At 43.5% G+C, this 26,030-nt stretch overlaps 3 protein-coding genes across 4 annotated transcripts in view; 2 read left to right on the top strand and 1 right to left on the bottom strand.

Moving 5' to 3' along the window:
* LOC126564265 (homeobox protein invected) overlaps positions 1-11,522 on the top strand; it is a 57,433-nt gene extending 45,911 nt beyond the window's left edge. Inside the window, 2 exon segments of the mRNA XM_050221264.1 lie at positions 10,517-10,656; positions 11,220-11,522. Coding sequence (XP_050077221.1) covers positions 10,517-10,656; positions 11,220-11,522 — 443 coding nt within the window.
* The window catches only part of LOC126564527 (protein kinase C and casein kinase substrate in neurons protein 1), a 424,303-nt gene extending 405,067 nt beyond the window's left edge, over positions 1-19,236 (bottom strand). For both annotated transcript variants that reach the window (XM_050221597.1, XM_050221599.1), the window contains exon 1: positions 19,232-19,236. The gene's annotated coding sequence lies outside the window, so the exon portion shown is untranslated. The remainder of the gene's footprint in view (positions 1-19,231) is intronic.
* LOC126564216 (uncharacterized) overlaps positions 1-26,030 on the top strand; it is a 444,146-nt gene that overhangs the window by 180,568 nt on the left and 237,548 nt on the right. The window lies entirely within an intron of this gene.

Genomic DNA, 26,030 nt, shown 5'->3' with positions numbered 1-26,030 from the left:
GCGATTGCGACTGATGTACCGAGACATCAGCCAAAAAATCGAGCTGCCGAATAAACTACCACCCGGACGGAAGCTGTTTCTTGAAGGGCGAATCGAATGTTGATTTATTAAGCGTACAACACTCCGTTCCAAAGAACTGGAACTTATCGCACCTTCTCTGGCTGCTCCTGGTGCGAAGGGATGCGATGAAGGAAAGAAAATCATAACCCTAACAATGTCATTTAGACGAGGGTATGAATGAATTCCGCTTGATAAAAACACGGAGCCAAGTGGTGCATGGGTGTGTATTATCTTCGGACCGTTTTTCCAGCAGCAGGTTAGGAAAATCACACCCCTTCTTGCACATACACCCGCTAATGTCACTTTATACCCGTGTAATTCAATAAAGATTAAACCACTTCTTACGCTCTGTCTCACCGCACCCGTGGGGCCGAGTGTCCTGACGACACTTTAAATCCCCTGTTGTGCTGCTGCTGTACACCCGGATCTGTTTGTTCATCCACCCTTACACTCTCAGCGAGACAGGCAGGGAACACGTGTTCACAAGAACGATATTTGTTCTACCCAGGGCAGAAAAGGGAAAGACCGAACTTGATGGGTTTCTTCGCCGCAAAAAAAACGGGGTGCTAACAGGTTTTTGCAGAGCTGCCGGATCGCTGGTCTGGTCCCAAAGACGCACACACAAACACCTACAGCGAAGAATGGCAATTTCAAAATCGGTTGCCAGTTTCGGTTGCCAGGAGTAGATTTTTATTGGATTAATTTGAGGATTATTATTGCTTTATTACACCGAGCATAGCCAGTCGCTTTCCCTCTGCTCTGTTGTCTGAAGGTCACCATCGCCATTCCGCAGCCGAAACAACATTCTTCCCGAAGAGGATTGGTGAAGAAAAGTTTTCCGAGACGGCAAATTGAAATGATTTCACTCTCGGACGGGCCCTGGGAGGGTGACTGCCGCTAAAGTGCTATCATCATTCTCCATTTAAGGGAAGCAATTTGTGGTGAATGGGGTGTGTAAAGCCATGGGGATGGGCAGTATCTTTCCGCTCAATAGAGTGCAGGATTTGATGACTTCTTGCAATTTAGATAGGACAAAATCTTTCGAGCTTTTTGGGTTTGTTTTTGTGGGAGAATTATCTGTATGGAAGGATGGTAGTAGCGAAATGTGGTACAAGAGATTAGTTTAAAGAGTTGACGATGGTAGCAAAAAATATTAAAACTTATTTTCCTCTCTCTTTCTCTCCCCTTTCTATTCCTTTTACAGGCAGAAGTAAGTTACCTGATGGGAGCATTTTATTCTAATAACAATATATAAAATCGTAAGTATTACAAAAGCGTACGTCTGCTGCAATATTCCCCATTGATGGTGTTGATTGCGGAATCAAGCCATCATCTGCAACCCGTCAAATGGTATTAGCGATTGTGACAGACGAACATTCATAACTCCTCACACGCCCCAGGGGCAGATCGATTACCTGTACCAGGGACATCAGCACCAAACGCCCGAGAATCCCAATCGATTCGCTGCGGTTTTCGCTCGCGAGCCACCCGATCTGGCGCAACTCGACGAAACGTGTGATGTCCCGTTGTCACTTCCGATAAAGGTCGCCTGTCCGTCGATTGATCCTGCGTCAGCTTCACACGGTCCGCACATCAACATCACCTGAAGTTCCTGCCTGCAGCAGGGCAACGACAAAATCCAATTTAATTAGTACATTAACACATTTATTGACGGACACGATCCGGTTCGCCGAAGGAAGTGTGCAGCCTTAATGTGCAAAACTAAAATATCACTTTCATGTCATACGTCACAAAATTGTCATCGTATCGCATTACCTACCCGTCTGTGTGTGTGATCGCGGTTGAGAAGAGTGTAAATTTTTTGTCACCTTCTTTAATGCTGCCCACAGTGCGTCCGTTTTTTTTTTTTTGCATCTTCATTTTTTCCCATTCACACCAAAACGATCGATTTCTGCTTGTAATTATGTGATCACGATCAAGAATAGATCTGGCGAACCTGTTCAATACTTCTTTTTATTGTTTTGGTGATATCATAAGCTGGGTGAAACAGGGCGAAAAGGAGTTAAAAAAAGGTGTGTTGTTTGTGGAATATGGCGGATTGTAAAAATTTGCACCAAGGGCCTTGTGCTTGGATAACGAAATGCATCTTGTAAGCTTCCAACCAAGCCGGGTGCGATAATTTCACAGTCGATTGCTCACCTCCAGACGGCGTGCAGCAGTGTCTGGCAGCTTGGAATCCCTCTGCAGTCAGATCTCCCGATGAGGCGAACGCAGGGAGCGATCCTCCGAACTCCGAAGTCAGTGTTACGGACTTTTCACCACTCTGTTTCCCGCAAGCGAGTTTTCCCATGAAGTTCCCGTCAGGGCAAGAATGAGAGAGCGGTGAAGAGAAAATGTCAACGTCAATAATTGCCGCTTCCTTTCGCAATTAATTTTTATCCGTTTCGTCATCGTATTCGCCCTCGGTGTACTTGTGCTTCCCGACACTAGACGGAGACCACACACAGCGTTCACGGGAGCGCATAATATTCGGTTCCTGTTTGTTGTGCGTGTAGCTGATGAAACTTCCACCATTTTACTCTACACCCTCTGGGGAGTATGGGGCGCAGCGTTCTTGGATTTGCTGATGCTGCTACCCTGTCCGAAACGATCGTGCAATTAGTGCACATACACACACACACACACACTGAGAGAGAGGAAGAGTGTGTGGAGTTGGATCCTTGTACCGAGGAACCGTGCATTCGCGTTGGCAGCTCTCGCATTTGCTTAATTACCGGTGAATGTGTCGCAGTGCGTCATCATCACGGTTCGTGTCACGAACCTTTCCTGCCAGCTACAGGCTCTCTCGCTATCCCATTCTCAGCAAGAAGAAAAAAAAAGATCGTTGTCGAGCTGCCAAGACGATGTAATTAATCCATTTTCACCGGTGCTCTTAATTTCGCATTTTCCCCCCCTCAAAATCGATCCCCTTGGGTTGAGGATGATGATTTTGCGAAATACCTAATTTTGGTATACTTTTCCTTTGGGTTAAAAATTAGTAAGCATAACTCTGACTCCTGCAATAGTTTTCCAATTTGCTTACAGAGTGGATGTAGCGAGCATTTTACAACGCTTCATAATTCTTTGCACAAGTGTCATCGAAGCCTTGAAGTTGACCAGGGCTGTGCGCATCACTGCTTTCGCAGCAGGACAAGTCTCTCACGCATCCTATAGAAAAATGGAGTTAATTGTTACGCTCAATTTAGCCGTTGCTTAAAATGTTAATTAAAGCTAGAGCATTCGGGCAGACTTTTTCTACAAGATGGCCTTTTGCACGGTGCCGAAGGTGTGCTTGCTGCTCTTGAACGAAACGAATGTCGAGCATTCGAGTATGAATGATTTGCGAAATTTTCCTTCCCTAGTGTTTAGGGGGGGTTTACTCGGGAGGACTTGACAAACATACATGAATGATGGCGAAACATTCCTGCGCTTGAAAAGATTGAAGGGCGGAAAAAGGCGACCGTAGAATGGGGGATGTGGTGGGATCTTCGGAATGAAGAATGGCATGTCACACCGTGTGAGCCAAACCTTAGTTGGGGATGCATAGAGATTTGACATATTTAAATAAGGCACGGGAGTGGAATTTTGATTTGCACATTGGTTCAGGTTTCGTTTCGAGGAGCATTAAGGTACGGCCTCTTCCTGTCAAGCAAATTGTGTCGAAGTTTTGCATGAACTCTTGCGCACCAGTCGGTTGCTAATTAAATCAAATTCAACACCTTCAATCTACCAGCACCGCCAGCTGCATCAGCAATTCAACTCTAAAAGGGGTGGTCTTTCGATACGCCGCCATTGTTGTGTGATTGCCATAAAATGGCTTAATTCGTGTGATTTGTTTGACATCTCTGTTGCGTGTGCCGTGTATGCTGTTTTTTTTCGGAGGCCTCCGTTTCCCTAATGCCGATTCCTCTCGGCGTAGAGGGACTCACTACGGCAACGACGGTCCATGTAATCATCGCGTGTGTAGGTGTGACGGCCTGGGGAGAAAAAAAAAGGTAAACACCGATCAGAAATCGTGTTCTTCGCTGTAAGGTGGTACACTTAAAACAAAGCACCATCAACACTATATCGGTTGATGTTTCACAAGCATGCCCATACACACGCACACATCGAATGATTATTTATGCCGATCGGGTTGCCATCATCAACATACGGAGGATTGATCTCCCAATCCCGCCTTACAAAAACCAAAACATTCAACCGCCATCAACAAGAACGACCACATCTTCACACACCTCCGTCACACTTGTGGGGAGAGGGCACAAAACGGAAACTTTTTCGAGGGCTTGTTTTTGTAGCAAAACCGACGAGAGGACTCTTGAGAAAATGGTTGAAGCTAAATTTGAAACTTTTGCTATTCCGAACGGCCTCATAGCTTCCGACCCAAATGCCTACATGCCTCCCACTGTAGTGTGTGGGGGAACCACTCGAAGCAATTGCTCGAATTGAGTTGGTAACCTGCACGCCAGTAGTAACTCTGGGAGAGAAGGAGAGTTCGTTACCGAAAGTAACCCTCATAGCGGGTTACCCCCAGCGTCCCTGATCCGTTTTACGAGGTTGTTAGATTTTACGGTGGCAAGATTTATGTTGGCTCATTACTTCTTGTCCATTTTCGTGCGGTCCCATGGAGTTTTCCCCCAGTCGGAAATAGACTTGCCAAGGGATTGTGGAAGGCGAGGGTGCACAAAGCAATTAAGCATTTAAATTTTAACCAAATAACTCACCGGTACATGAATCAGCAGCTCGTCGTCGTCGTCGTCGTCGTGTACACTCTTCCAGAGAAACGTCGAAGAGTATCATTACTTTCAATTGCCACTATGGGACCTTCCAGCTCCCAGCATTCTTGGGTCCTTCAAGTTCGGGGAGTCACTTTTCGGGACGCTCTCGGACGGCTGCTCTGAAGCTGCTTTGCTTAAACTAACTGTCGAAAACGGACGACTGTCGTAAAAGTGTAGCTAATTTCTCATGCCCACACCCTGTTAGGAGAAAGCCTTTTTTTACCGGAACGTCTTCAGGAGTAGAGTTTTGCATCCTCCGTTTGCGTAGCGAGCTGTCGAAGTTCCCTTGGCTGATTCTTGAAAACGGTTACCGACGTCTGGGTACGAGCTGTGGATCTCTCCTGAAGAAGGATATACGCTCATTACACTTCTATTTGTGGTTTCAATTTTAGAGTCCGCTTGACAGTTGCAGATGTCATTATGGGGCTTTTTTTTTTTGGCGTAAGCGAACACCACTAAATTTGTTCTATTTGTAACCGATTTCTACCTTCCTGTAGAACTGAAGAGTCCTAGTCAAGTTCCATCCAAAACAACGAGCAATCCTCTCGCCATCGGAGGGAAGAAGCGCTGAAGAATGTTAGTTAAATGATTTCTAAATCGGTTAGAGTGGTAAGGTAACAGAGCTCTATTCTATTTGCCAGTAGGACGGGTTTAGTCGTTCTTGTAAGGGACTTCGATCGATTGAGACATATTGAGTAGAGTCGTCTATTCCAAATGGTTATTTTGCTCAAGGCAAGTTCTTCCACTCTTGCTTGGTGGTAAGGACATGCTGTACATTCCTGGATGACATCGAACAAAAGCTAAAGCCAGAGAGAGCTGCCGTGGCTCGAAATTGAACAGTTTTCGATTTAATTAATTGTTTTAAGTTTTAATTAGAAAATTCCTACGATGACTCGCAGCAGCAGAGACCGGCCGGACCGGAGAGCCTTGAAGAGCAGCAGCGGGCTTGTTTAGCTGTCTCTGCTTAGTGCGGTAGGCTGTGATATAAATGTTATTTCCTTTATTTGTGCTGTGGGCTTTCGCTGCTGTAGACACGTCAGACAGCAGGTCAAATAATCAATAAACTATCGATTATTCTTTTGGTGGCAAACACAAAAAAAAATCGCTGAATCAACACTAGACACAAATTGAAAGGTTCAAAAGTTACGTATGTAGAAGGGAGAGTGAAATAATTACACCAGAGGTTTTTTAAAATAAGTTTTAAATCGTGCTAAGGAGCCCCGTTTCGAAAGGTCTTTAAAAAGCTTTTCATGATACATTCCTCAGTTATGGATCGTATTTTATTCCTCACCTGGATCATATGGATAAATTATCGAACCAAGCGGTTCTTTCACTAATGAGGATCATTTCTTGCCCAAGGATTCCCCGAGCCACTAATCCGACGGCAATCTCATTTCCATCACGATCATGCACAAAATGGATGTATTCGATCTGCATTTCTTCAGCCTGGTCCACTGCATGAAAGCATGTAGAAAAGCGGTCCATTTTGCGAAAACTGTTGGCACACATTTTCATACATTCTTAAAGGCCTGGTCCGCGTGGACATAAAAATTTCAACCGATATGTGTGCGTTTGCTGCCTTTTTGCCCACTTATGGATATGCAACACAATCAAGTCGACAACATGCTCTCGGTTCGACTGATTGCGAACGTGATCTTGCCGCACAGAAGAAGACGGGAAGACTGACTTCGGGGATGCGATCCGTTTTTGGTGGAGGGCATTTTTTTTTTTTTTTGTTGGAATCCTTTCTCCCATTCACCGAAACGAGTCAAATCGCTCCACAGCCGTCAGGAGCAATTACAATAAAGCGATATAAAGCAAATTCCGGTTAATGTGCCGTGAGACCACCCACGACGGAACCGGGTTGGTTGGGCATACCGTTGGATGCTGGCATCCCTACGAAGCTGCGTATCTTGATTTTGTTTCTGAATGGTATCTTCTTATTTTACGGCTTTTTTGCTGGCCGATGAAGGAATGATGAGTGATGGGAATTTGCAACAATAATAGTTTTTTGGAATTCCTTTCTCAAGACGAAAGCAACAGTTTTATCAAATTTGAGAAATATTTGTACAAACATAATAATAAATTTTGATAAATATTCTACTCGAATCACTCCAAGAACAGCAGTGTTTTGATTTTTCATACAACTTTACTTACAATTCTGTAAATACCTCGGTGATCCTTGAAGTGATATTAAATAGCAGAGGTATTGAGCAGTTTTTTAAGACCGAGAAACATCTGCTAATCACATATTTTGTATTTAAAAGTAAAGTGTTCGATGAACTAATAAAAAGAAAAATTGTGGCAATCAGGTAGCATAGGAGTATCAGCGTCAGATTCTAATTAGAAGAAGCCGAATTCAAATCAAGTCAGGATTGACAGTTTAACATCAGAAGATTTATGTCAAAGAAGCTAGAAATTGACACTCAAGACAAGGTTTGATAATATAATTTTTTTCTTAATGTTATAATTCCATAAAGTCTACTTATTTTTGGCTCAAATATCTTTAAAGACACGGCTGTTGTTGTATGATAGCTAACTGAACGTATTGACATTCATAGACGTTTGAATTGATTAATAAAATAGTTAAACATTGTTCCTATGCACTTTGAAGCAAGCTAAAGAAGGGATAAGACTGTTGTCTTTTCAGCTTCATTTCTCAGTCAACTCAGACCTCCAGAACAAACATCTCAACGAACATGACTCACCCACCCTGGGTGAAGTGTTTGTACGGCGCTCGTACCGATCATTCTTCTAATAACCATTCGATTGTGGCCAAATGCAAACATTAGCTCGATAAAGAATAAAGACAGGGTAGGTGAGGATAGAAACACACCACGCACGCAAAGCAAAACATAACCTTTTCCATCTGCAACAACAAAACCCCGTCGTCGAGATCGATCGAGATTCTTAAATGTGTAATGAAAACAAAGGGAAACTTATCCACAAGCTCTATAAAACGTTTTGAAAACTCATGTCGTTCTGCTGGATAAAAGGGAAGCAAAACAACAAAAAAAAGCTGTACCAAAACCCTCTCTCTCTTCTCTCTTCAGGAACAATACTTTAGAAATGGGTAGAGATAGTGTGTAAGTAAACATGCAAGACAATGTTCGATTCCTTTTCTGAAGTGTTTGTGTACATAATCCAGAACAGAGTAGAGGAAACATCATCACGCTGATCGCATTCCTTTCGCGATAATCGCTAGAAAAATGGCAAGAAGCGATCAAATGAACCGATTTTACCACACCTACTTGCCTAGATCGTCTTCGGTTGCTCGTGAATCAGCTGACCACAAATTATGGGACGAGTAGGACGAAAGGATAGAAGGCTTTTGCATTGAATGAAGCAATAAACCATCGTTTATGAAATCCAAAACAATTAATTACCGCCGGGGTTCGGATAAACCTTGGTGAACCTATTTCGTAGGGAGGAATGGGTGGCGTGCGCGATCGGTAATAGAAATGCTAATTGGCCGACTTTACGACCAGGACCACCCACTACTACGGGAATGGAACTCGATCGCTGCATGCTGTGGTTGTCTGTTTTTGTACACACACCCGATCGTACTTCTGGTCTTGAGAAATGAACACGCAATCCGAAGTCATGGATGGGTGTAAGGGTATTTATTTTCCCTCCCGGATCTCCCGGGATCATTTTAACACCGGAACAGTTTTCATTTGAAACACGAAGACCTCGACCAAATGGGTTAGTATATTGAATGTTTGATTTATGGTCCTTTTATCGGAGCGGTAGGTTGAATGTTTCGAGTGACACAGTGGTACAGCAAATATTCTTGAAGGATGAAGTGGCATGAGTCATGAGATTAGTATTTGCTTAAATGTTCACTATAAATAAAGAGAACTAATACTACAAAATGTGTTGAAAAGAGAACGAATAAAGAGATCCTTCAAAACTACACGTTTTCACTTACTTCAAAACTTCCCATATGGAGAAAAGCAATAATATGTAAATGTTACACTTGAGTGTTACACTTCTTGATCGACCCAGTCTTGTTACATTAGATCTCCTATTCGTTCGATGATCTACACTGATGAAGCATATTGGAAAGTTTGTTCCGCTCGTCTAACGTACAACAATCGTGTCAGTTAAGCAATAATTTTCTCACGACCCACTCCATCGTGACGTACAAGATCAAGCTGATCGGTGTAAAATTATCACCTTCATGCATCGCTGACACACATGTTTGGTGATCATTTCCGTACGTATTAACACAGGCAGGGATTTGTTTTACTCAATCAACTGTACACGGACTAAGTGCTCGAAGTTTCGACATCAGATGGCTACGATAGGTATTCGACAGCGTGGAACAATACAACACGCACAAAAAAAAACACAACTACAAAAAAGATAGTGTCTTGATCCATTCACACCTTTTTCTTCCATTGCTAGTCCTCTGAGGTCTCCTCTAAGTCTTGCTCTTAAGAAAACACAGTATGGCACATCGATCGAGGATCGAGGATGGCGTCTGATGGCGTTGTGGCAGCAGGCTTAGAAGTCCTTGGGAACCCTTTTCCAACAAGTGGAGAAGCTCATTCCGGGAAAAGAAGTCATTCCCACTGATCGCCCGGAGGTCCACGGAGTTCCAGCAAGGCGTGTGTTTTCTTTCCACCAGCATCAGGAAAGAGCGATCATCATCGCGATCATAAAATAATGCACGACATGATTCTTGAAGCAGAACAGCGATGAACAGATTGAAATCACGTGATGAGCCGAGTTGTAGCTGTAGAATAGAATCGAACCATCGAGCCTTCTAGAACGGGGTTGAGAGAGAAGGGTGGGTGAGGAATGGTTCAAGTGCATATGATAAACAAACAAAAATACCACAAATGGGCGAGTTATTGTTCCCCCGTGTACGCGCAATCGATGCTTGTTCCGAGATGCTGACAAGGAAATCGGGGTGGACCAAAACAAACACACACACACACGCATGGAAAGAAGGGAAAAAAGTGAGTCTCTACTTTATGTACATCTTTCAGGAAAAGCAAACAACAAACGATCCATAACAACATGAGCGCAAACACAAGACGACAACGATTCCTCGCAATGGCGCAATGCTGCATGGTTGCTGCCTTACCGATTTTTCCGTTCTCCAAGGTTCCACGTTAACGATTGTTAGTGGCGAGGGTTTTTTATGATTTTTGACCAGCTTGTGCGCTTCTCTCCCTTCAGGCCACTCAAACTGTCTCTTGTGCCCTTCCGAACCTTCTGGTAAGACCAGGGTGTAAAACGTTCCCAGCTGGCGCTTGCCTGTGGAAACGCTTGGGAAGCAACTAGGAAAAGAGAGAGTGAGGAGGAAAAAAAGGGCACCTTTTGGCGCCATAGGGCACCCTCAGCACCTCGAGCGCGTTACTTGAACCCGGCTCGGGAAAACAACGCACCTGGGCCGGGGCTAGCTGATGTGGGTCTGGGTGGTCTTTTTTCTTATTTCGGGTCTTGGGGGCCAATTTCCGTCCCCGTGCTTCCTGTTGGGACTTCAAGCCGTTTTTTTTTTGGTAGAGAGCAGGCGTATTTGTACATCAATTATTACGCATCGCTACTGTTTGATTATTCGTCTCCAACCAGCCATCCAGGGGTGGGCCAAGGATCTTTTTATTTATCTCCCATTTCGTCGCCCAACATTGCTAACGAGAGATCTCGCTTCCCACTTCTCGCTGTAGGTCCACGGACGCGCAAACCAAAGAAAAGTCCAGCGGAAAAGAGTAGCAGCAGTGCGGCACAGGCGAGTGCAGCGGCAGCCCTAGCCGATGATAAGCGACCCCGGACGGCATTTAGTGGACCTCAGCTGGCACGGCTAAAGGTAAGAGCTCGTGAAATGTAACATTCTGGTGGAAAATGGTTCAAATTCTTGGTGGGTCGGCTTAAAGTTTGTCGTTCTAATTTTGGATGGCAATTGTTAGGTCGTCTAAATGGTCTAATTCTTGTTGACACTGATTTGGAATAATATGGTGAAATGTATGCTTAACGGAGTGTAAAATTCTTGTTCTTAAAGATGTGCTAACTGCACCGATTAGAAAGTTGTTTAGAATATTCTTAAAGATCGTACAACCAGCATTATTGACACGAGAAATTTCGAGTAGTTGTTGATGTTCCGGGTTAATATAGACCCCTCAAGGGATAAGTAGCCACTTTATCAGTCCCCCACTTTATCAGGTCGAAGGTTCCATATGTGACCGCTCCTGAGCTGGACATCCTTTAAGCTGGAGACTTTGAGTCAGTTTCAGTATCTATTTGATGCTCTTTGTCAAGGAGTGGGTAGAATTCTTAGGACTCAGACATCAATCTTATTCCTCCGTTCGGTCAAGAGTTGAAACCTCATTAAAATATGAATCTCTTTTTTCGCCACTTTCTCTCCCCGCACAGCACGAATTCGCCGAAAACCGATACCTTACCGAGCGTCGCCGCCAGCAGCTGAGTGCGGAGCTGGGCCTTAACGAGGCACAGATCAAAATCTGGTTCCAGAACAAGCGCGCCAAAATCAAGAAATCGTCCGGCCAGAAAAACCCCCTCGCCCTCCAGTTGATGGCCCAGGGTCTGTACAATCACTCAACCGTCCCGTTGACCCGCGAGGAAGAGGAACTCCAGGAGATGCAGGCAGCGGCAGCAGCGGCCGCCGAATCCCGTACCGGTTCAGCCGGCCCATCAGCTACCGCAGCGAATGCGTAGATCGTTTCACTACCAGAAGGTGTTATTGTAAAACTCAACAAACCATGGCAATATGAGGAGAAGAGCGAGAATCGACGAAGCGAATCATCTGTGATAACTAAATAATGATACATACTAATTACGATAACGTTTTCTGGCGTATTGATTGTGTGCATGTACGGAGTTTTAGTTTTTTTTTTTTGTTTGTAATTCTAATCCTCTCCAACATAATGTTACTGTAAAATGATAGTATTCCTTTCCTTTGTACAGAAGAAAACTATGCAACAATCAGCAGCTAGGTGTTGCTGTTGGTCTTATTTATTATTTCACAAAAAGGAAGAACCGAACCGAGCGAGTGATTGAGGGGTAATCCTCCGAAAGTATTCGTTTCTGCGACACTAAGGCGCGCTTTAGCCACTTGTAAATGAACTTATTAAAATCGCCCGCAGAAAAACTTCCGTGTCTATCGTGTGTTTTGGGAAAAAGCAAAATTAAGTCATATCCTAGGCGAAGCAGAAGTAGGCAGACACCGTGCTATAGAACCTACTATCACGACAGCGAAGAACAAGTCCAGAAAATTATCTTTCTACCAAAAACTTTTACCCCTTATCCGTAAATAATCCCTTTACCTACCTTCCGCAAGCAAAAACATTTAAAAAAAAAATGGCCGCGGCGAGGAGGCCTTCAGGTTTAACGAGAGGCAGCAGTACACTAACTGAGCGGCAAAATAATAGTTTTTCATGGCGGAAAACAACCAAAAGCGCTACACAGCTACGTTCGGAATGGCGAGGAAGAAAACTTACTTGGGATAATAAAATATTCATAGTTCAATTAAAACTGTTCAAACGTTGGGCTTGCGTGTTCGTGTTTTGATTTGATGATGGCTGCCCCGCGAACAACCCTTTGCTTGGTGAAAATCCCACTGAAGCTTTGGTGAAGGTGAAAATGTGAAAGAAAAAGCTACCGTAGCGCTCCTCCTAAGTAAGTGATTATCCGGACGAAGCACGATTCGTTGGTTCGTTGATCTTAGTGTGGAAATGTTGGATTATTTAGGTGGTTTGTTTAATAAAGCGATCGATCAGTTTGGAAAAGTAGGTTTTTGCGTCAGTATTATTGGAATTCTCGGGTAAGTGAATTGCTTCATCAATTCGTGTTTGTGTTTATTTTTCGTCGATTACATATAAAACTACACACAAACTCATGCAATTACTTTATTAGAAAAGGAAAACCTTCTTAACCTTTTGCTTGGTAAATAGGAATTGCCGGAAAGCCGACGGCAATCCTTGTACTGTACTCGGTTCGGGCGTTCTGTGTTGGACTTTACCAAGCACGCAAACGTCTCGTTTACACCCCGGGCGGAAGGGTTTTTTACGTACTTCAAGGATCGATTTTCCGATAAGCATTGACGAGTGGACTCACAAACTGGATTAAGACTGGCTCTCCCATCCTCTTAGTGACGTGAAACTATTCCAATTCCAATTACAGTTTTTGGAGCCGTCTCGTGTTCGTCAACCATTAAGCGCCCAGTTCCCGCCACGTGTAGGCGAATGTAGACGATTATCGAGCTAACAAAAGCTTTATTCCCCAAGAAGAAGCGAAAAAAGGCAACGGAAATGAAGGCGAAATTAAGTTATGAATTTATGGAATCTTGAATCCGGTGGACAACCCAAAACCACACACACCAACCAATTCGGTTCGCTCAAAACCAAGAGGGGAATCCATTTTGCTTTTTGGTTTTGTGTCCCCGGACACCCTCAACGACTCAACGCAACTGGAAGCGCGAATCAACGCGTTTGGGCGGCCCGCCGAGAAAGAAAAAAGCCCAACTTCATTCACTCAGTTTTCCATGTTTCGATAGCGTAATCGTAATGGCGTTATGGCGGTGGATGGTGGGAGTTTGTAGCATAAATACGGCGGAGGAAGACCGGTATGTGCAGACATTTTTCTCACCAACGAACCAACAAATCACGGTCGGTGCGTGTGATTAATTATTTCGGTACGGTAACGTTTTGTGTAACGATTTTTAACAATTGCGTTTGCGTGTTTTGTTACACTGCAAAGAATGTAAGGTCAATAGAGTGCTGCTGCTGCTGCGAAGCTAAGTTGAGTTATTCAGAGCAAATAAAAGAGCGCGCACATACACACTTTTGGCTTAATAACTTTACCGGAAACGGTGGTTCACTTTGATTTTGTTGGTCGATTTATTGCAAGCATTTAGTGGGTAACGATTTCATTAGGCCGTTAATAGAGTTATGCTTGAGGGTGCAGGTTTTTCGTCTTCCGGTTGGCGAGTTTTACGAAACATTGTGCTACTTTCTCAAAGTGGATTTCGACCTTCATAACACCTCGTTTCGTTTCTTATCGTATGGAATTTGTGTTAGGGGCAATCGGAAATCAATATTATATGAATAAACATTTATTACTTTATTTTGGTGTGTACTATTCAAGAAGCTTATATGCAGAATAAAATTGATATATGTAATAGTTTAGTAAGTCATAGATATCTTGAGATTAATGTATGGAGATTTAAAGGATTTGATATATCAAGGCAGAGATGGGTGTTATTAAATTTTTTTTTGAATTTTTATGTATTTCATTCAAGTGCTAAGGCTCAGCGCTGTAGTCTCAGCTCTTGTTAAGCTAATTTAGTGCAAATTTGTTAAGCCATTTCCTCTTTTTATTTTGCCTTATCCAGGGCATGATCGGTAAGAGCGATTCACTTTTATTTATTTTCATGAGGGACGGTCTGGCCGTATTGCTAGAGGAACTGACATTACATGTTCCCAAATATTGGATATTCATACTCTGGCGTCCTCATTTAAATCTAAAGATAAGCTAAAATTGTTCGTATGGGTCAGTGGGGGATCTCCCTATCAGCGGACTGAGGAATTATGAGGATGAAGGGGGCTCCTCGGAAGATACTGCTACTGCTACGGAGGGCTACTGCATGGTGTTAGCCACTTGGCATAGACCACAATATTCCTTGCGCCATGGGCCTCCTAACACCGGCATTCGCCTCAAAACTCAAAACCATTTTCGCTTAGTGTCTCAGAAAGAAAAAACCGCCTCTGGTGGCATAAATTTTCTTCTATAAAGAGAGCACCATCTGTAATGAGCTTTTATATTATAATCGTGCTGGAACGCAACAACACGACTAGAACTTGATCTAGAATCTTCTCGCAAATTTAATGTAAGTAAATTCCAAGATTTCAAAGCAACACTGGAGTTTTGGAAACACGTTTCACGATGGATCATACGAGACAACTCTCGCTTCCAAACCCGGAAAATAATACCGGAAAGTCCTGCTTTCAAATGTCGATCGAAAGTAGATCTCTCAAATCTCGCTGATCGCTGATCAAAGCGAGTTGTAGCGAAATAAATCCGATGAGACTTTTCTACATTGTAACCCCCAGTTCAGAGATATTCAAATCTTAAATTCCTTTTCCTTTACGTATCATACCCGAACCGATCTGGTAGATCAAGATCATAACAGGAACAAAACTGGACACCAAAATGTCAAAAGGTCAGCGAAAGCAAAGCAAACTTCTGACACTATCGATGTAGACGACTCGTCGTCACCTCGAACCAGTCGCCGGTACAGCAAACAAGCACGATCAGCATCAGGCTCATTCACGATCGCAACAGCCTGGTGTGAAATCGATGTGAAACATCACATTAAACGTAACAAACGGCACAACGAAACTTAACAAGGCAACAGGGTAACATAAAAATCAATGATAAAATATGTTTGTAACGAGCGGGCAAGAACACCATCAACAACATCGCTACAATCTAAGATTCCTCTCGCTCGCATACAAAAATACACGCCATGGTTAATAAAAGGAATAAATAAACATAGGTTAATGCAAAACGGCGCTTTTTTTCTGTTTTTAACTGAATGTCTTTACTCTCTTCTTTCGCTTGGGGAAGGCAGATAAGTGGAAGTGGGGGGCAAGCAAAAGTCATGTAATCATTTAGCAAATATATGATTCAATTGTTTAAATCATAACGCGCCCGCAAGGCGTTAATTTAATGACGAATTATTTATGAGCCGCACCGGGGTTGGTTCGTTTTCCCCGTGCATCTTGCACGTGAGATGCACTCGACCAGATACATGCAATTCTTGTGTCTGCATCTGTGCGTGTGTGTGTGTGTGTTTATGTTTCTCTAGCGTAGACTTCACCAATGGGGTGGAAATGATATGGAGCAGCGCGCTTTTGTTTGGTCGCGTGGGAGCCACGAATCGCGCGCCGATCTCGATGGAACCGAATGGAAAAATGGTCCTGTTGTTAAGTTGAATATTAATGTGATTATGTTGCAGGCGTGATATAGTTATAGATCACCGACTGGTGGGAAATTTAAGGCACGATATGGGTTTCGATTCGCTTCACCGTTGATTCGCTTTCCCGTGCGCTGGCCTGAACTTTTTGGATAATTGTTGTGTTGCACACGACACGCCTGGTTTTTTTGCAGTTCTGCTGGCGTTGTCCCGCACGTTAATAGCTAATCCATGTGTCAGGCCTTATGCTGTGGTGCACTATTCGCCGAGCTGAGGTGTCATATTTCAGCGCCAGACACCAACCGGCCTCATGCTAACATATTGTTCCGAAAAGGACCTTTCTTTTGCGCCGCTTGACTCGGTTCCATTCTTTGGGTCTTGAGCTTTGCTTCTTTCTGGGAGCGAGCCACACCACAAGAAACGGTTTTCCGTTGCATAAGATTAGGATTAGGTAAATCACCAGATCGCGACTAGAGAATGTTGTCGTGATAAATTACTGTACTACCCTGGCGTCCGCACTGCGAGAGGCTTAATAAATTCATGACTAATAATTTTATCACGATCTTGTGCTGCGGATGGGCTGGAGAGGAGGGGTGGGAGGTTGCTTTGAGAAGGTGAGTAATGAAATGGGGTGTGAGGAGAACTTTACTCTAAGATCATAATAAATTCAAGTCAAACATTGCGCATTACATCAGTATTTACACACTTCGAACGCTGTCGGTTTATTTGCTCACTTACAAATTATCGCTAATGAAGCATAAGCGAGACGAATTTTATTGCCTTTCAAAATAATCTCCTTGAGCGTTCCTAGAACATTTATTTATTTTTGAAATCTTTAAGGCTTTTTATTGTAATTGCATTTTTAAGAAGTTGGAGCATGTTACAGATAATTTTGGCTTTGAATTATTATTACGTACATTTCTCGCCCGTTTCATAACGATGTTTAATTTATATGTCTCTTCCCATTTTACTTCTCACATAACTTCTCCAAACATTGGCCAGGCCCACCCGAACACAATGCGCGTCCACCAAAAACCGGAAACTGACCGGCTCCAGCGATCGTTTCCCGCTTAGTTGCCGTTTTAAAAGCTTTTAGGTGTCACACTGCTACCGATTACTGTACATCTCGTTCGCTCGGCGCTTGATAAACCTTCCCACCCCGAAACAAAACACGGACGTGACCACCCCGGCGTAGCTCCGTGGCACAGTGGCCATCACATTTACATGTTAATTAGTGATCATTTCAGCCCCGAGAGGAAAAAGGGATCCGGTGGAATGGCTGTGTTTAGACAATTTTCTACGCACGATTACCGCCAGATCAACGTGCTGACCCCTGATGGTGGCCACACGGGCCCCTTCAGTGCCAGAAAACTGATGGTGGCCACCTCACCACAAACACACACGAGACCAATTAGTCGTCGAGGCACCAGCAAATGCTGAGTGTTTGCGAATGGTCTGCGTTCGGAGCCCGGGTTGGCGCTGTTTGTGCGGGTAAATAATTCAAGGTGGCACCGAAAAAAAGGAACGAGTCCTCCGACATCTCTCGGATCTCAATCCATGCGACCAGGCGTCGACAAGTGGCCAGTGTTTGCTCTTCACTTCACACTTCACGAAACGCAACTAATGAGTGAGCCCGGACGGAGCGCGTTTGGTGTGCTGTTGACTTAAGGAAGATCGTTTCTTCGCGAGGCTGTGGAAGCCTGGCAGCCTGGAACTGATTAAGGATTCAAGGAAAGGTTTTTTATTTTATTTATTTTATAGCTTATTGATTTTTTTTTCACCGAAGAGAGGAAAAAATGTTTACCAATGTAATAAATGACCGAGTGGTTTTAGCTGATCATAACGAGGTTCACAGCTTTAACATTTAATAGAGCCAGATTGATCTTTTCTGATCCTTTTTCGAAACAAGCCACCCGTATTTTTATAAATAATCCACCTTAACGAAAGTAAGCAGCATTCATCATTTAAATCAAGCCAAAAACTACACCAGAATGCACAAATTTGCATCACTCTGAAGGTTGACTCGAACGCACGAACACTCGGTGTAGTTATAAGCTGACGTTTGGAGGATTTGTTTGTGAATAATTTGCCCTTTTTGCTGTGACCGATGCGGATTGATCGTCCAGCAAGGGGGAATTAATGGACCGGTTCTGGCTGGAAGACAAGCTAAGAAAGGAAATCAAAATAAACATAATATAAACATCTAAATATGTTGAAATGGAAACCTGAGCGAAGGCAAACATTCCACCCGGCATCGGCATCGGTGGGTAATTAGGAATGTACAATCGAGTTCGAAAAAAGAGCACACGTGGTAGGTTGCATTTTCGTATCGTTTTTATTAAGGCACATAATTCGATCGTTTATATCAAATTGATGGCAACGGAGCCGGTCTTTAAACGGCAGGGCTGGGGTTCAAATCCCATCCGGAACGTTCCACCCCATATTCAGGACTCAACAAGTCTAGTAAGCCATGCGATAGCCGGCATGTTCTTAGAGAGGCTGTTATGCCAAGAAGAAGTGTTATCTTTGTAAAAAGGAACTTTGATAGATTATTTAGATAGTATTTTATTACAATTATTCGTTAACAGTAGAGTTTTAGATTTATTGTACTATGTTTCATGTCCGTTAATGTTCAAATCGTTAATATTATAATCAAATTAGTTTTAAATTGTCTTTCCTTGAAGGATAAGCTGTGAATCATTCTAGATGTATTGGTTTATCGTGAAATAATAAGTCATATATTAAATAATACTTTTTTTTTAAATCTAATTCAATGCCGTACTCAAACTTCATCACAAATAGTTCAAAAACATTCCGGTACTACTGTTTAAATTAAAAACAAAAATGCAATTGCTTTTTCTCCGCCATATGCTCTTATTTCGATCATGACTGTAACTCATCGTAACTTGCCAGTTGGGACACGCTGGAACATTGTCATCATAACACAAAGAAAAACTCCACAAGAATGTCATTTTTTTGTGTGCGGATCGTGGATCAAAAACGCAAGCTTCAGACAGAGACCCTTCGGGTATCGCTTCACCAAAACATCCATCCAGATCCATCCAGATGACCCGGCCGCATGTCCAGTCATCCATCCATCGATCGATCCATCCATCCATCCACCAAAGCTCCACCAAAGTCTCGCCGATAAAATGAATACATTCATAAAACGGCTTAAAATCGACGCTAATCCTTTAACGGCTGTGTATGGTTGCACGCGCCCTCGCGCGACTCTTTGCATGCATTTTCCCCGTAAACCCAACCTTCCTACACGAGTGGGGTTGGGATGGGTTTTGCTTGGCACGATCTGCTTGGCACAGCGCACAAGACAGTACCCATCCCCTCTCCTCCCCTCTTGCTCTCTCCGTTGTATGTACAACCGCCAGTGACATGGGTTTGAGTTCTGTTCCGTTTATCTTATGCTGCTCCTTCACTGTGGAGCGAGTGAGTGTTTTGCTCCGTCCGTCCTCGTCGCGTCTCGCGGGCCAACCCGTCTCGTCATGCGCCAACTGCTTCGCCAAGCAGCTCTTGAGTTTGCCAGCGTCTTGGGTGGTCCGCGGGCATCACTCTTTTATTACACGACATAGCAGCAGCAGTAACGGCAGCAGCAGCAGCACCAGTCGGCATTAAGCGCAACTGGCATTCGGCGGGGCGTAATATTGCAAACGAGGGGTAGGTGGGTGTTTAGAGAGGGAGAGAGAGAGAGTTTGAAGTAGAATTTTCTGCTGCGCGTTGGGAGTTGGGAGTTGAGTTACATCGTCAGGGGCGAGTCGCGATCGCGATCGCTTGGTAAAGCGCCGACGATTCGCTTCGTTCGCGTTTGGGCACTTGGATGTGTCATTAATAGGGGGAGAAAATTGCAAACAGAGAAGAACTGCGAGTAATAAAAAAGAGGGACAGACACGGTTCTAATGCAAACGATCACGCTGAAGAAAAGGAAAATTCTATGTAAAGATCATTCTTGGTGATCAATACAAAAAAGAAAGGTAAAACAAGGAAACAAGTTCAAATAAAACATTTTTCCTCCGTTCCAAAAGGCATTAAATGATTGAACAGAAAACGTGACAATAAAGATGATTTATAGGCCAGCCATAAATTTTCAAACGATGATAAACACAACATTTTTACAACTCGAGTACTTATGCGACCAGCAATGCAGCGGCTAATTAAGCACGGGAATGTTTGTGAGGAATATGATAAATTTTCCAGCTTCTAACTCTGCTTTGATCGTTTCGTTTGCTCCATTTTTCCATCGGGTCAGAAAGAGGCAGCAGTTCTTCCCGTGAAAATCCCCTCTTTGCACGGGTTTTTCCTCATTTTCCCTCACAATAAAAATGCTTCCTTCAAGAAGGGAAAATATTTTGCAAAGCAATTTACTTACTTGCGTCTTTCATGCATTTTCTCTCCGTGCGCGTCTTCGTTCGCCTGCCCTCCCTCGCTCGCTCCCATCCCAGCAGCGCAGCGGTGGCGGCTAATTAATGGCGGCTGTTTACAAAGACACATAATAAATATTTATGCAAACAATCAAAAAGTGCATGTACATTTAATTAAGTGAATAATTCATTCCTCGAGCCGCGGTTCTCTCGCTCTCGTGCGCTTGCTTGCGCTCTGCCATTCTCATTCCTCCGTACGCGCTCGGCAAAGATCTGCATCTCGCAGGTTCTGCTGATTTCACACAACGCAAAACAAACTCGCTGCAGTCCGATGACGGTGCAGGCTGTGGTCGTGTGTGCGTGTGTGTCCGTCTTTACGGATGTGTGTGCATTCTCAATAATTAATCAAGCAGACAATTATTCGGTCGGATGCGGTTAGTTGCGTCGATTGATCGAGCGAAGTTTTGCGGATTTATTTAGGGGGTCGTCGATGACTAAGCAATTCGATTGCTTTGAGCTGTTTGTACCTTTACGTTTTATTCTTAATGGATCCGTTTATTTATTTTTGGGGTTTTTAAGATGATATCTCAAAATAATGACCAAAGTTTTGCTACGTCACAAGAGCATTAAATGAATTTGGCGAGGCTCTCCAGATGACATTACAAGAAGCAATATAATGTCCTAATATTGAATTTGTGGTAAAATCTTCTTCTTGCCTCGGTTTAAGTTGTTTAACAAAAAGATGCGTGGCCCAAAGAAGCATCCAACAGTATGCGGCACGCCTTGATCGTACCAAAAATGAGCGAGTTATCGACGATTTTCCATGTGAGTGCTGCTGGCAGATTTAGCAGGAGATTTTGGGACCACATTAGCTCGTGGAAAATCGCCGAAAACTCGCTCAGTATTGGTTCGATCGGAACGTTCTGCATATCGTTGAATGCGTCTTTGGACCGTGTATCTTTCTGAGGAACATCTCACCTCGATTCCTCCACCACCCTTCGAGTTATTCTACGAAAAAACAGGGCTGTTCTTTGGAAAATCGGGGATAACTCGATCAGTTTTGATTCGATCAAGGCATGCACCATACCGTTGGATGCGTCTTTGAGGACTATGAGCGTTCCTAAATTTCTCGGGAAATCTCCTGTAGCATTCCCGTGGAAATTTGGCAATAATTCGCTCCTTTTTTGTCGAATCAGGGGGTGCTGCATGCCGTTGGAGATTTCTTTACACCGCGTATCTTGTTGTACAACACTGCGCCACGATCGTTTTTCTGCAAAACTTGAAATTTTCAAAATTTAAATTTAAAATTTTCAAACTCTATTTTCGATAATCTGGTGGACATGAGAATGCAATGAAGAGATAACAGTTGCAAATTCGGCTTGTTGCGTCCTAATATTTGATTGCTTCATTCTACGGGAACATCTTTAAAAACCCCTTATTTTTTCGATTGAATCATCGCTTCTCAAATAAATAAGTTTTGATTGCTGTTTGAATTCCGCCATCAAGCCGCCGGATCGTCATGGGACCGCAGCAGATTGATTGCAGATCGAAAGACCGTTGTTCCTCCCCACCGAAGCCCCCTTTTATGAGTACCTCTCAGCAACGCTGTGACGTTGGATTATTATTGATCTTTCGTGCCAATAAATTTTGCGCGATCGTCAAAACGAAAATGAGCTGCCTAATGACAGCAATTCATCAACCGGCGGTGAGGGCGCTCTGTAGGCCGCGTGCGCCTCATTGTGCCCGAAAAGCAGGATCGATGGATCATTGGTTCGTGTGCCGTAAGTTTTCGATAGCCGATAGCTTATTATTTAGGGTATGGTGTAGGTGTGTGTGTGTGTGTATGATTGAAGGGAAAGGAGAGAGAGTGAGAGGGAGCAGGAAGGTGTAGTTCATTTGATTTCGTTGGACATTTTTATGAGCTTTTTGAAGCGCAAAGAACTGTTTTCGAGGGAGGATGAGGAATTTTTACGATCCGTTCTTCTTCGACCGGACCTACCGCGCGCGCATTTGTTGTTTGGCTGGCAGAATTTTTATTTATTCGTTTCTCAAGATGAGCTGTCGAACAATTATTAATTTACATTGGCACTAATTGAGATATATTGGACGATGGTTGGGTAAGGTATTCCGAGGTATTCGAAATGAACATATCACTAAGACACGTCCATGAATACAACGATGAACGAGTCGAACGGATGAATAATATTACAGACTATCGGTTTTCTGTTGAATGATACCATGTTGATCATCATACGAACGCTACTGACTCAGTTGACTCATAATATCTTAAAAATAATCCTGCATTCTTCAATTTTTGAAACAATTCATGTCCTTACAGCTTAATATCTAGGCTTGACTTTTAACCCAAATCTCTGCATAATTTTTTGTGTGTTTTTAGAGGTACTCTTTTTTTGATAACTGGACACTTAGCTAGGATTCTAACCTCCGTTACAAGGGAACTTTCGAAGCCAATAGTCCAAATATTATGAAAATTTCTGTTCCTCGTTTCCTGATACTTCGTGTCCTTAATAAAATTGGAATGTTCATCTATATGATTAAGACTTTTCTAGCATCATCAGGAAGCCGATGGTCCTAAGCAATGATGACGACAATATCCCAAAATATCCATGAGATGGCAAACATGGAGGTCAGCTTTCCTTTTCGTCTCCTAGTCAAGACTCCCTCCAACAATCTATACCACGACACTCGACTACGACTATGAACTTAACAACCATGTGGATGGTTTTCCTTTGCGACTTCTGAGCGAGTTCTACCATTTTCTTGTTCAAGGTCTCAAAAACCTCAGCCAAACTCCCTTGCAGTCAATGTCTCAGAAGGATATTCAAATTCAACCAGCATGCCTCCACTTTCGAACAAATTATTCCCGATCGAGTAGTTCGAAAGGATACTTCACCAATCGACCATCTCTAGTATCCGCGATGTACGTGGCGATAAAATGCGTGCATGATTAATTTTGAACCCAACTATCAAGATTGCTCAACGCTCCGTACCTCAAAGCTGTTGCACGTTCTGTAGCACTTTATAAAACGCCTCATACATAGCGATGGTTAGGAGAGGCAAAGAAAGCCCTCCTCACATGCTCACGGAAGATTCACTCGAAACGGGCCTTGGGTGTCTTGAAGTGAGTTGTAGTATAATTGTTGGAAGATAAAATTATTTCCCTCTTATTTCCTTCTCCCATTCGCGCTGTCCGTACGCTGGGGACAAACGTATAAAATAATCATACATCATCATCATCATCATCATCATCAGCACATCTGTGGCGTGGTCGTCGGCATCGAGTAATCATACCTCAGCTCCGGCCTCATCACCACCAGCAGCAGCAGCAACAGCGTCCGCGAAGAATTAATGGGCAATGGGCGTCATCACACCTGGACCGGGAGACAATTCGTTGCCACGGACGGAAGCTGAGCCGGTATTATTTGCATTCGGCAAATCTGCATCGAGTATCTCGAGTGTAAGTTGCAACTCCTACACACCGTGCGACCATGGACGATGGCCATCTACACTGCGTAAAGCTGCCGTAAAGTCCTCGACAAGAATAATGAACTGCGAAGATGCGTCGATCGAACGCCCCATTCTACCGGGAGGATCCATTTACGATCGTTTTCCATTTGTTATGTGCCTAATGTCCGTTCCGTGTATCGTTGCATTCTCCCCGGGTGGGTCCGTTTTGTCTCAAATCATGGGCTGGGCTGGAAGCTTTGGCATGGGAATTTGTTTTGACAATCGTGTGACATCAGAGAGGTGACTTTTAATTAACATATTATTAATTAAGCAAAAACCGAAAGGCGGCTTCTTCCCGGCAATTCGAAGCGAATATGAGCGTGTTTGCTGTTAACCTGAGAATGTCTCCCAAAGCTTGATAGCGGTACCCCTCGGAACTGTATCTTGCACTCCTTCTTCGGCGTGCCAATCCATCCAGAGCTATCGCACGTTCGCATCTTTCCTTTAGCCTTTCTGTACTCTGTGGTGAAGGTAGAATGTGAGCAAGAGTGCGCAAGGGAAGAAGTTGTTCTTGCGACATTGAATGGATACGAGTCCAAGATGACAACTTATTAAGATGGGCGACGTTCAATATATCATTACGGAGCTTATCTTCGAACGCGAATCGAATCAGTGAAGACGTTCGTGAGACGTATTGCTGTTGGGGTTCGCTTTTTTTCACTCGTTGTTGCAGACTTGTCCTTTAGTTGGCAGAATCGGTATAAAGTTGTTAATTATTGGTCAATTTAATTAACCACCGATATGACTTACAGAGCTATCGAGCGTTTTCCACTAGCAGAACGTTTTTGGAATGAATAAATTGGTGATCGTTAGTGATGAGTTTAAGGTTATGCTGGTGAATGCTTTTAGTCGGAACGATTATGAGAACTTGATTTAAAAAATTAGTCTTGCCTTTTTTTGTTTCGTCCAACCGCTCCACCATTTTATTTTCCAAGTGGAATTTTGGCGAGCTTTTTACTGGTTCGCCATTCCAAGAACGAAGTGAGACTCTAGACTCTAGACGAGTGAGAGAATTCTCAGTTTTCTCGTTACCTTCCTTCTAGTTATAAGACTTTTCTCTCTTAATTTTACCTTCAATCGATCGCGATACAGTTTGCAACAATGTTTATACCAACGTGCCTTAGTAGTGGAAGAATGGGCCAAAAGAACGTTCTCCATTTTATGGAAAATAAAAACTTTGAAGATCATCAGTCTATTTCTACTTAAATTCTTAAAACTAAACTTACAAAGCAACACTTCTTCCCCAAATGAAACTGAATAGAAACAGACCTGGCCAGACGATTGACAAATGTGTTCATTTCGTTTAGCCCTACCGGAAGGTCTCCGCAAGTCTTGATAAGAGCGTTGTTCACTCTTACAAATCCCTCTTCACTTCGTGACCGGGAGCTAATCTACCATGCTCAACCTTTAAGCTCCATACAGGTCTATCTTTCTAGCCAAACAGATGATATTGAAACAAAGTCACAGTAGAACCCACCATCGAGGATCACTCTTCAGCTAGAACGATAGAGTCCGGCACCAAGAAACGGCTCTGAGGATTGATGCGTCGTTGATGGTTTACCGTCCGATCGGAACACCCGCAATTAATCTTTACCGTCCAATGTCGCCCACCGGTGCAATGCTTCAATCTTTTTCGTCTCGACAGTCGAAAAGCAAAACCTTGGAAAGCCATTAAAAACGATCGAAAACACAGTGAAGAATACCTGGCAGAAATGTACTTCGAACCTTTTTTCCCCGGATTCCGCAGCGTGAAATATGTACTTTTCGTTTTTTGTTCCTTAAAATAGGGTTGGTCCTCGCAGTTGGAGGACCAACCAGGTTTTTCGGCAATTGGTGACACGTTTCATGAGAAAGATATCAATTATGCTTATCAGACATCGATATTTCAACCTCATTTACACATCACATTCGAGGGGAAGTGTTAATGAAAGCACAATACTCTTGCCCGAAATTCGAAAAGCAAGGCAAACTCTCCGGATGTGTCACTCAGCGGACCGATCACACCGATCTTCCGATCTTGACCTACTGAAACACATACATCAGTTACCGTTCCGAATGCTTTTCGGGTCTCTCTGGGACTCTGTGACGACTCATCCACCTATGCCGGATCTATGACATCTGAATGTGAATCTGTTCCCGGTACGGTCGATTCGAGAGCATCCCAGGGCGCAAGGGAGGGAACTTATTATTTACTTTTACGCTGGGCGATAAAAATAAACGACGATCGTTGATCGTTCGTTGCTTCTGCTGCAATCCCGGATTGATGCATCTGGCCGTCGTTAGTAGCGTCCTATCGGTGGGCCATTCATCAGTCGGCCAAGGAATGCATGTCAATTTGTGGGTGTTGGT

Source organism: Anopheles maculipalpis, chromosome 3RL (genome assembly GCF_943734695.1).
Source record: "Anopheles maculipalpis chromosome 3RL, idAnoMacuDA_375_x, whole genome shotgun sequence".
In the NCBI taxonomy this organism is placed as follows: domain Eukaryota; kingdom Metazoa; phylum Arthropoda; class Insecta; order Diptera; family Culicidae; genus Anopheles; species Anopheles maculipalpis.
The sequence above is the reverse complement of the archived record's forward strand: the minus strand, read 5'-3'. Positions and strand labels throughout refer to the sequence as shown.